Genomic DNA, 11,506 nt, shown 5'->3' on the forward strand with positions numbered 1-11,506 from the left:
GTGATTCGATGCCTGTGCCCAGGGGAGCATGAGTGCTGGATACAGCTCGCAGCTGTGACCATGAGGGTTTGGCAGGACCCGCTGAACGTCAGGCATGTGCAGAACACTGGGAGTGGTGCATGAACTGCTGTGTCAGAATTTACATCAGTGAGTAATTCATTTTGGTCTTCTTTTTACATCTGCTCATTATTAAAAGCAGACAGCTGACAAGACCTGGTTTGTTTCCGTTTATGCTTGGGGTTCCTGATGCCTGGCTGAAATAAAGCTGGCTGCAGCACTGGCAATGGGAGGGGGACCTGAAGCACAGCCAGGCAAAGGCGAGGGTCTGGCCCCAGCAATTGCAGCGTGTCTGCACCCCCCCCGCCACCCCCCCAGTCTGTCCACACCAGTGTTGCCCCATTAAAATGCTGTGTCTATACTTCCTTTTGATTTTTCTGTTTGTGCGCTGACTGTTGCTGTTTTGTAACCATCTTTCCTTGAGCTCTGGGGCTGGGCTGAGCTCTTTTCCCTGGAGAGCAAGGACATGGGAGAAGGCTCTGGGGGCAGATGCCCCTCACCCTCTCATCACGCCACGAACCAGAACCTGAGAGAGAGAAGCTAAGTAGGTTTTTCCTCCAGAGCAGCCCTTTAATTGCTGCATTTTGTAATGAGACCGGGTGGCCCCTGGGAGTACTCCTCACTGCATTCACGGCAGGGGGTGTTTGCTTATGGGGGACCCCAGATCCTGTTTGTGCCTGGTACTGGCTGCATGTCAGCTGGCCTCACAGAACTGGGTACCTGTCAGTGCACACCTCCCATGCTATTGAGACACTGCATCCCAGCTGGATGGGAGGGCCTGAGGCTGTGGGACCCCAGTCCCAGAGCCACTGCTCCCCCCGAGCATGCAGGGATGCAAGTAAAAGGCTGCCATGGGGCTGTGCTAACCCAGGGGGTGGGAGTGTCTCCAGTTCTGGGGCCGAACCCTGCTTGGAGCAGGGCTGGCTGTGAAGCAGGGCCAAGTGTGGCATGGGGACAGCCGAAATTGCTGGCAGTGTCCCTCTTGCCCTATATTTAGGGTCAGGGGATTTGGTTGGATGGAGTGGGTGGGTGACCCACAGCCAGCTTGCTGTCCCAGCATCGACAGCCCTGAGGTAAAGGGGGAGATCTGAGGCATTTTGGGAGGGCATCAGCCACCCCTCCTTCATGGGGGCATTGGAGGGGAAGGGTCTGGCCGGAGTGGTGGCTGGCAGGGCTGGAGTGAGGGCTGGGGGCAAAGGAGGGAGCCGATGGCCCTGGTCTCGGTGCCCAGCTTGGGGTGTCTCCTTGCAGTGCAGTTTTGGGGTCACAGTTACACATACCAGTTCTGACTGTTCCAGTGGTGCTGCAGGAAAGCCGTCCTTCCCTTTCTTTCTGCTCCTGCAGCCGCCAGCCCAGGTTGAGTGCTGTGTCCCCCGGGACCCCTTCCTGGGGGGCAGCCAAGACCCCAGCTGAGAAACAGCAGCTCCAGCAAAGAGCCTTGTTTGTAAAGATGAACCCTGTTTCTGTGTCCGTGCCAGTGTCTCAGTTTGCATGCCCTGCTGCCTTGTCTTGAGATGAATGCAAGAGCAAACCAAGCAAATGCAACAGTTTAAAAACAAAAGAAATCAAAACAAAACCCAGGAACTTTGTGACAGTGGAAATAAAAGCTTAATGACAGTAATGAAGCACCCATGGTCTGTGATGTGCTGCAGGGGGAAGGCAGGCAGGCTTGCAGGGCGGCATGGGTCAGGCTTGCAGCCTGCTGTAGCCCTCAAAGCTTCCCCCAAACCTGCCCTGGCGCTCAGCAGGGCCGGGATCTGGGCTGGGGAGTGCGGCTGGCCAGTGCCTTGTGCCAAGTACGGGGCTGCAGTGGCAGCAGCAGTGAGCGGTACCTGGGCTATGCCAGCATGGCTGCAAATGGGGATGCACTGAGGTGTGCTGGCAAGCAGTCCGTGAGGCCCCTTGCCCACATGCTGTGATGAGCTTTCAGGTCTCAGCTCCAGGCATGCCAGGGACCATTTGTCCCTGTAACACTGCTCCTTCCACCTCCATTTGCCCAGACACAGCTTTTCTTCTGCCAGGTCATATCCCCCCACAGTGCCCACATCCTTTCTTCTTTTTCTGCAGCAAAGACACTTGCAGCTGTGCCTGCCTGCAACTGTCCCCTTGTTGATGCAGAGGGCTGGGAGCCATCAGGTCACTTTTGGCATGCAATGGCTGCTGAGGAAGCTAGGTATTAATGTCTCATATTTGTGCCCCACAAGCCGTAACAGAGGTGCCCCTTGGCAGCCCCCTCCACGGCTGGCTGGGCAAGCAGGGGGGCTCACAGGCTGCATTAGGCTTTTCACATGTGGTCGGATCACATTTGCTGTTCTGCCCGGCCAAGTCTTCCAGAAACGAGCACTTCCAGAAACTGGCCTCCCTGCCAGCCCATCTTCATTTGTTTGCTCTCCTAATGAGGCTGACTAATTATTTTCAGGAAGCCAGAGATGCCCTAATGGTCTAAACAAGGAGGCTGTGTTTGCACAGGGGGTTTTGTTCAGCGGTGCCTTGTGCCAGCACATGGTAGGGGCACCCAGGGATTTATCCCCTGTGCCGGGGAGCAAGCAAGGATGGGCAGAGGCTCCAAACCACAGTGGTTACACAGGGGCTGTGCCTTGCTTTGCTGTGCTTTAACCCCCAGCAAGGAAGGGGTTAAAGACCAGCAGGTGCTCCTGGGATGGGGAGCACTAGTGGGTGTGATGGGGAAAAGCTGCTGTCATTTCCTCTGTGCCAGCAGCATTGGCAAGAGGTGCTCCCTGGTGGGGAGCCGAATGGAGCTGGGGTGCAGGGGAGGATGCTCTGTGCTAGGCTTGGTGGCACTGTGGGGTGATGGACCTCCCCAAGCTTGCATTGATTGTGGAGTCAAGGGTACAAAGCCTGCGGGGGAAGCCTTGCCTTGGCTGGGGGAACAGGCCACTGGCACAGCTCACGGCTCAGTGCTGTGGGGCAGAGGTATCACCTGGCTGTTTAAGTCACAAATCCTGAAGGACAGGACCAAGTCTGTTGGGTTACAAAAGCGCTCTAAGTCTCACTGTCTAGACACTGCCTCAAAAATGTGGCTTCTTGAATAACTAAGGCAGGTGATAAGTCAGACACTGCTGAGGGGATAAAGTGTTATCAGGACCCTCGTTGTTGAGATTGTGAGGTATAACAGGTGGACAGAAGTGAGTATTAAAGACACCTGTATTAGCCACAGAAAAAAAAAGAGATTTTAATTAGAAAGTATGAAATATGCATGAAAAGCAATCATTAACCTTACTTCTTTAATCAAATACTTTATGGTAGTTATGATCAAGCAAATAAAAACTTTTAGGAAAATACACCCATTGTTAAGCAACTGTATGAGACTTACTTTCTACAGCTTACAACATTCAAACAAGTTGAAAATACACTTAAGAATTCAACTGGTATGGGTTTTGATCCTGTAATTACACTAAAAGATAGCGTCAGGAAGAATGCAGCTTAGTAATTCCTATGCTTTGTCAAAGCCATGGTTCCTACCATTTGAAGAAGGACACCTGTACAACACACGGAGACTTTCAAAATAGAGCAACTAGTAACAGCTTTCTGAATGCAATCGGTAGCTGCCTGTCAAGTTGTCTCGGACAGCACCGAGGTACTGCAGACAGCTTAGGTACTATAAAGAAACTGCAGTACATAAAAATCCACATGCAAAGTTTCTTGCTGTTAACATGGTCCTCTGAAGAGGGTCCCAAATCGGAGAGTCAGCCGAGTAACAACAATCACACCAATATGGCTACGTGTCATCCTACTTTATTCAGCAACTTAGTCATATTTATACTTCTAATGCACTGCTCACATGGTAACAATCATTGGTTAGCTGATTGCAACTACGTCTTCATATTACTTGTTGATTGGACTGCAATTAAGTATTCAGGTTACTTGTTGATTGGTTGTTAATTACATATTCATGTTATTTGTGGACTGGTTAACAATTACGTATTCACGTTACTTGTTGATTGGTTGTCATGCTGCAAGCACCTAATAAGGATGCGCTAACTTAGCAATTTTCATATCTTGCTTGGCATCCGGCTTTGTTCTTGTACAATGCTCATTATTCTTTATTCTGCCTATTCAAGGATAATACAAGATCTTCAAAGTAACTTTGTAATCTACAGGCCACGGTTGTCCAATTCCTGCAAGGGTACAGTATGCCCTTGTTCTGCCAGGAATGAGCTACAGTCCTCAACTTGCATGCAGATATGACGTGTGACACTGGAAAACTCTGCCCATGTTAAAAGAAAGGAAACAGTAAGAACCACCCATAAAAAGTTCAATCCTCTATTGCCATTCAATGGAAATGAATGAGATGACATCCCAGCACAGAATGCAACCTACCATAGAAATCATTAAGCTATTAACTATTTTAACGTAACTATGATCAGGAAAAGCCTCCACATACTACCCCATAATATTTAGGTATGCTTTACTAAATTTAAGGTCAACATTAAAGAAAATGGATTTTTAACTAAGAAATTTAATGTGCTGAAGCAGCTAAGTGGCAGAACCAGGCCTTGTCCCTAGCGTAGCCCTAATCCAAGGCTGGTTTAACACCCAGTCCAGTTAATCGGTGGCAGAACAGAGAAACAACAGATGATCAATTTGTGGACACAGGTGCTCTCAGAAACACAGGTGTTTTTAGAGAAATTGGTGTATGTGAATAGGAATTGCTTGTTCAAAGACTAACTGTGCTTGAAAGAGCGTGTGAGTTAAAGCTGGCAGAATGAAGACCATGATCCGAGGAGGAGCCTGGAACTGAGGCAAAGACTGGAACCAAGCAGGTGAATCAACTGGGACAGAGTCAGGTGATGGATTCACAGAACTGACAGGATAAAAGGAAACTCCTAAAAACTTCAGACATTGACTAATGATCTGATAAGCGTATATAAGCTGTGCTGTATCCCTTGGTTCTCTGCCACTCACTGGGGTGGTGGCCGAACTCTTGAGTCGTGACTAAAGCAAGCCCAGCGGTAACCACGTCTGTGTGGATTTTTCCTTTACCAGTCAATACTGCTATAGTTGCCATTTAAATAACTGACTGAACATCAAGTGTTACTAACAGAAACAATCGTAGAGTTTCACGAAGATGGGTGTACACTTCCAATCTAACTTGCCACACGTGTGGTGGAAATCAAACTAGCCATATACTTTTTCCAGACAGCAGAAGAAATTGCTTGTTGCATGCAATGGAATTTGATCGCTTTCAAAATGCCTCTCTTGGATGAGACTGTTTGCTCCCTGCAAGTTTCTCTTCCTCTCCGTTGATAATATAAGGAGCGAGAGCAACCAGTTCAGACCAAGTAATCCCAGTGGAGGCTGGCAACATAAGCAAGGCAGGAGGCCTACATGTGTTAACAGAGAATTAGATACAGAAAAGCGGGGTTTGACCCCAGACATTACATTCGTCACGCCACAGCCTCTGAATACAGAAAGGCTGCTAAGTGACACAACAGTAAGAACGCTATCACCACACTTCTGTGGCAACAGGAGAAGCTCTTGTACCTACCCATTGTTCAGCTCTTGGCTTAGTTTAGCCTTTCAGCATTTAAGAACAGAAAAGTTAAATCCGAGTTACAACAAATCAGCAAATTTAGTTCATGCCAATATACAGAACTACACTATCTCCCAGAACAGATAATAAGGACCTCACATTTTAGAAAGACAAAGTGAGGACAGTATTACCATTAGATTGCAACACTACCAGAATTGTTCCCGGGTTGTATTGAAGTAGAACAGTAAGCCATAACATGTAAAAAAAATACAGAGGAGAGGTTTATGTAGCCAAGGACCATTTACTCCAACATGTAACTGATAAATCAACTGAAATCTATGAATCGGGTATGCATTAACACACACAAAGCAAACATAGTAAGACGCAATTTTAGGCTTAAGGGTCAAGTCAGCGGAGCCTTCCCTGGAGAGAGGCTCTTTCCTCTAACCAGCTTGTCCCGTTTGTCAGCCTTCTAGGATTTAAAGATGCAACCAAAGTCAAGTTTCGCCAGAGCAGCTGCTTGATTTCTAGTAGGAAAAGCCTGCTCACTCAGCAGCTTTGCTCCTGAAATGCATCAATGGGTCCTTGTCCCAGTTTCAGAGGGACGAGGCAAAGACTTGCCTCGCATAAGTACCGAGTATAATATATACACACACACAGAGGAGCTTGTCTGATCTGCCAGTGTAATAGATTTGTGTCCTATAAACTCTTCAAGAGTTTGTGGTGTTTAAAACGCTGTGAATTCAGCCGTCCCTCGTCCCCAGGAATATCATAGCAGGCATACGGTGACGGAAAGGCTATGAGAGCATCCATCCAAGAATGGCAGAATAGCATCTTACCGTGTCTCTCAGCTTCTGGAGTCACACGATTGGCAGCTTTATCCAAGTGTTGTTTAAACAGCTTGTGCTCTACGTCCTGCTGCTGCTCTCCTGTTACATCCATGGCATCGATGCTCAAATCTGAAAGCAGTGAGCAAGGAAAGCGGTCTATGAACACACAAGTGTTATGGCCTGTGGCAAGCTGAGGAAATGAAAAGACAGAATCTTTCAGCCAGCAAGGTAAGAATGTGCCAAACCGGGAGAGTGTGTATGGCTAGGGCCAAGTGACCGACAGGGAATAAAACGCATGGTGTGGCATGCTAAATGGCCCTCCCAGGTACAGGGTTTGGTTTGGTGTCCAAGAAGGACAGTTTCCAACTTCCAAGAAAGCGTTGCCCTGAAAGGTAGACGCGCTTAAGGCAAAAAGCCAAAAGCAAACCCCTCAAAGCCCAGAACCATTTACAGGAACACAGGAGTTAAGCCTAAAATTGGTTGAAAGCTGCCTCCTACCTCTTCCCCCACCACCTCTCCCCCTTCAACATCAGCACATTTCCTTGTGATCCCTTTTCACAAAAAGATTTGAGGCCTGTGGTATCAGCTCGGTACCGAAGCACCACGATGCGCTTGCTGGCTAGATGCTCTCTTAGAAGGCTGACAGCTTCTCCGCACACAACCGCCGAGGCTTCCAGTCTCTCTGGCCTTCCCACACCCTGTGAAACGTGAGGAAGGCAAAGACTAATAACATCTCGGGGGGTCAGGAGGAAGTCAAGATGCACTACATTAGAGCCCAACGTATTACCCAAAGGAATTACCACAACAGAACAAGAGGCAGGAATGATCGGTAGACAGGCAGATAACGTGCACGGCAGCAATACCCAGTCAGACTTGCAGGGCTTCCAGTCACTTCATCCCACAACTTTGTTTTGAATTTAGTTAAAAGGTAATCAGATTCCTAATGCTCATTCTGCCTTTATAACTTCTGGAGAAAGGCTAACACGTGGCATTGGCATTACAGTCCAATTATTGCCCAAGCAGCAGCGCAGCACTCGGAAGCAGCGGGCACATGGAGCCTTGTGGCCCTCGGCAAGAACATAAGTTATCCCTCCACTGTCAGCAGTCCGACTCACAAGCACAAGGCACACGTGGAAAAGTAACATCTAGACTGAACTTCAGTTTAGCTCCCCTTGATTTGTCAGCGTACAATTCCCGATGTACCTAGGTACAAAGAAAAAAACAAATGAGCCCTGTTTCACTGGGAAGCAAATCCAAAGGCCTCTTCCCCTCGGCTGCTCTGGCCCAGGAGCTGACTGTCACGACACAGGATCAGCGAGACACCAGAGCTGCTGCCTCCCAACCCTCCCTGGTAGTTAAACGCTTGCCCTTTGCAATACTTTTTAGAGATATCAGCAGTCGGGGGCGAGGGGGGAGGATTCCACCGCCGGCTTTCTTTTCCTTCTCTTGCCCGCTCGCAGGGGTGGGAAGAGGCTCCTGGGCCACCCCCCTGAGACAGCGTTACCGCAGGCCCCAAGGCAGCCCCTGCGGCCCCAGCCCACTGCCACGGCCCCGGCCGGCGGCTGGGGGAAAGACAAAGCCCCGCGCAGAGCTGCGGCGGCTGCCCGGAGGCGGCGGGGGGGCGGCAGGGCGCCGCGGGCCGACCCCCCTCCCGGGACCCGCCGCCACAAGGGAGCACCGGGGCCGCCCCATCACCGCTCCTCACCTCCTCGCTGAGGCAGTACTGCAGCTCCGAGAAAAAAAAAAGGCAGCAGCGTGAATAGCCCGCTGACCACCGTCACTGCCGGAGAGACGAGAACCGCCGGCAGCCCCGCCGGTCCCGGGCCGGGCCGCCCGCCTCAGCCCGCCCGCCGCCGCTACCAGGCGCTCCCTGCCGCGGCCGAGCGCCGGCCAGCCACGTCCCCCCCAGCTGGCCGCTGCCCGACGGCCGCGCCCGGGCTCACCCACCGGCACCCGGCCGCCCTCAGCTCGACCGCTCACCCAGCGCGCCGCCCGAAAGTCTTCCCAGCCCTAAAGTCTTCCAGGCTCCTGGGGAAGCCCCGCACCACCTCAGCCGCTCCATCGCGCCGCGCGGGCCAGAAATGAACCCACCTTCCGGCGCCGTATGCGTAAGCCCATACGCGTACGTAGCCGGAAACCCCGCCCCAAGGCATCAGCCGATGCTGCGCATGCGCTGCCCTTCGTTTGCCAAAAACTATATTATGCAGGCGTAAAAGCCGATTTCGTAATAACCATACGTAGCCACAAGCCCTGCCCCTAAGCGTCCAGCGCAATCTGCGCATGCGCTGCCCTTGTCCGCCAGAAAAGCTACTACGCATGCGTAGCCACAACCCCCGCCCCTAGGCGTCAAGCCAATTGTGCGCATGCGCTGCTCTTGGCGTGCAACAAAACCCGACTGCGCATGCGTAAAAGCCCATGTCGTAAAGCGCATGCGCCGCCTGAAACCACGCCCCGTAGCGGCAGGCCCATTCTGCACATGCGCTGACCTTAGTTTGCCATTAACGCTATTGTGCATGCGTGTTAGCGTTAGGGTTAGGGTTAGGGTTAGGGTTGGGGTTAGGGTTAGGGTTAGGGTTAGGTTAGAGTTAGAGTTAGGGTTAGGTTTACAGTTAGGGTTAGGATTAGGATTAGGGTTAGGTTTACAGTTAGGGTTATGGTTAGGTTATGGTTAGGGTTAGAGTTAGGTTATAGGGTTAGGGTTAGGTTTAGGGTTGGGGTTAGGGTTAGGGTTAGGTTTACAGTTAGGGTTAGGGTTAGGTTTAGGGTTAGGGTTAGAGTTAGCGTTAAGGTTAAGTTAGGGTTAGGGTTAGTTATGCTTAGAGGTAGGGTTAGGGTTAGGATTAGGGTTGGGGTTAGGGTTAGGGTTAGAGTTAGCATTAAGGTTAGGTTAGGGTTAGAGTTAGCATTAAGGTTAAGTTAGGGTTAGGGTTAGAGTTAGGTTTAGGGTTAGAGTTAGCGTTAAGGTTAAGTTAGGGTTAGGGTTAGGTTTAGGGTTAGGGTTAGGTTAGGGTTAGGGTTAGTTATGCTTAGAGTTAGGGTTAGGTTTAGGTTTAGGGTTACGGTTACAGTTATGGTTAGGGTTAGGGTTAGGTTAAGGGTTAGGGTTAGCGTTAAGGTTAGATTAGGGTTAGGGTTAGGCTTAGTTTTAGGCTTAATCTTAGTCTTAGGCTTAGAGTTGGGGTTAGGGTTAGGGTTAGGTTAAGGGTTAGGGTTAGGGTTAGGGATAGGGTTAGGGTTAGGGTTAGCGTTAAGGTTAGGCTTAGTCTTAGGCTTAGGCTTAGAGTTGGGGTTAGGGTTAGGGTTAGGTTATGGTTAGGCTTAGGTTAAGGATAGGATTACCTTTATGGTTACCCTAGAAACTTAATATTTAAAACTTAAATATAAGACATGGTGGTAGGACTAAACCCTAAAACTTAGGGTTAAGTATTAAGGTTAAGATTGATTAAGGTTGAGTTTAGGGTTAAATCTTAGAGTTAAGTCTTAGGGTTAAGTCTTAGGGGTAGGCCTTTAGGTTAAAGACTTATGGTTAAGTCTCAAGGTTAAGACATAGGGATAAGAGTTAAGGATAAGTCTTAACGTTGACTCTTAGGGTTAAGTCTTAAGGTTAAGTATTAAGGTTGAGTCTTAGGGTTAAGACTTAGAGGTTGAGTCCTGGGGTTAAGTCTTAGGGTTAAGTCTTAAGGTTAAGTCTTAGGGTTAAGACTTAGGGTTAAGTCTTAAGGTTAAGCCTTAAGGTTGAGTCTTAGGTTTAAGACTTAGGTTAAGTCTTAGGGTGAAGTCTTAAGGTTAATTCATAGGGTTAACTCTTAAGGATAATTCTTAACATTGAGTCTTAGGTTTAAGTCTTAACGTTGAGACTTAGGGTTAAATCTCAAGGTCGAGTCTTAGGTTTAAATCATAGTGTTAAGTCTTAGGAATAAGTCTTAGGGTTAAGTCCTAAGGTTAAATATTAGGGTTAAGTCTTAAGGTTGAGTCTTAGGGTTAAGTCTTAGGGTTAAGCCTTTGGTGTAAATCTTAATGTTAATTTTTAAGGTTAAGTCTTATGGTTATGTCTTAAAGTTAAGTCGTAGGGTTAAGTCTCAGGGTTAAGTCTTAGGTTAAGTTTTAGGATTAGGTCTTAATGTTAAGTCATAGGGTGAAGACATGTTTATGACTTAGAATTCAGACTTAGGGTTAGGTCATTAGGTTAGTTCTTAGGGTTAAGTCTTAAGGTTAAGACTCAGGTTTAAGTCTTAGGGTTAGATCTTAGCACTATGTCTTAAGGTTAAGTGTTAGGGTTAAGCCTGAGGGTTCAGTCTTATGGTTAAGTCTTAAGGTTAAGTATTAAGGTTAAATCTCAAGGTTAAGTCTTAGAGTAAAGTCTCAGGGTTATATCTTAGGGTTAAGTTTTAAGGTTAAGTCTTAGGGTTAAGTCTTAAAGATTAAGTCTTAAGGTTAAGACTTAGGGTTAGGTCTTAGGATTCAGCCTTAGGGATAAGTCTTAAGGTTGAGTCTTAAAGTTAAGTCTTAGGGTTAAAGACATAAGGTTAAGTATTAAGGTTATGTGTTAGGGTTAAGAGAGTTAAATCTCTACAATTAAGTCTTTAGGTTAAGTCTCAATGTTAAATCTTAGGGTTGAGTCTTTAGGGTTAAGTCCTTAGTTTAAGTCTTAAGGTTGAGTCTTAGGATTAAGCCTTAAGGTTGAGACTTAGAGTTAAGTCTTAGTATTAAGGATCAGGGATAAGTCTTAGGGTTAAATCTCTAGGGTTAAGTCTTTAGGTTAAGTCTCAATGACAATTTTTAGGGTTGAGTCTTAGGGTTAAGTATTTGGGTTAAGACTTAGGGTTAAGTCTTAAGGTTAAATCTTAGGGTTAAGTCTTAAGGTTGAGTCTTAAGGCTAATTCTTAGGGTTAAGTTTTAGAGTTAAGTCTTAAGGTTAATTGTTAAGGTTGTGTCTTAGGGTTAAGTCTTAAGGTTCAGTCTTAGAGTTAAGTCTTAGAGTTAAATCTTAAGGTTGAGTCTTAGGGTTGAGTCTTAGGGTTAAGTCTTAATGTTGAGTCTTAGGGTTAATTCTTAGGGTTAAGTTTTAGAATTAAGTCCTAAGGTTAATTCTTAAGGTTGTGTCTTAGGGTTAGGTCTTAAGGTT

At 47.8% G+C, this 11,506-nt stretch overlaps 1 protein-coding gene across 33 annotated transcripts; it reads right to left on the minus strand.

Moving 5' to 3' along the window:
- Positions 1-1,622: 1,622 nt before the first annotated feature.
- Positions 1,623-9,693, minus strand: LOC114015337 (endoplasmic reticulum-Golgi intermediate compartment protein 3-like). 33 transcript variants are annotated; one of them, XR_008733926.1, is made up of 5 exons: positions 8,362-8,506; positions 7,538-7,584; positions 6,880-7,079; positions 6,391-6,510; positions 3,798-6,115 (listed from the first exon to the last, which is right to left on the minus strand). XR_008733926.1 is itself a non-coding variant. In XM_055721089.1 (4 exons), exons 1-4 carry the CDS (start codon positions 8,497-8,499, stop codon positions 3,111-3,113), a joined length of 345 nt encoding a protein of 114 aa, XP_055577064.1. In that variant the 5' UTR covers positions 8,500-9,693; the 3' UTR covers positions 1,623-3,110. The 33 variants fall into 33 exon arrangements, 6 of the variants coding, with proteins under 6 accessions (XP_055577064.1, XP_027658232.1, XP_055577065.1 ...); XR_008733924.1 differs by having other exon boundaries at positions 7,497-7,584; XR_008733920.1 differs by having other exon boundaries at positions 7,245-7,584.
- Positions 9,694-11,506: the final 1,813 nt, after the last annotated feature.

The sequence above is a fragment of the Falco cherrug genome, chromosome 9, assembly GCF_023634085.1.
Source record: "Falco cherrug isolate bFalChe1 chromosome 9, bFalChe1.pri, whole genome shotgun sequence".
Lineage (NCBI taxonomy): Eukaryota > Metazoa > Chordata > Aves > Falconiformes > Falconidae > Falco > Falco cherrug.

Bases quoted from the DNA above. Each gene is read 5' to 3' on its own strand.
- LOC114015337 (XM_055721087.1), bottom strand. From the start codon at position 8,499: ATGGGCTTACGCATACGGCGCCGGAAG. The intron at 7,585-8,472 runs GTGGGTTCATTT...CTTTGTACCTAG, and splicing joins TACGCATACGGCGCCGGAAG to GTACATCGGGAATTGTACGC. The intron at 5,403-6,390 runs GTAAGATGCTAT...TAACACATGTAG, and splicing joins TCCAGAAGCTGAGAGACACG to GCCTCCTGCCTTGCTTATGT.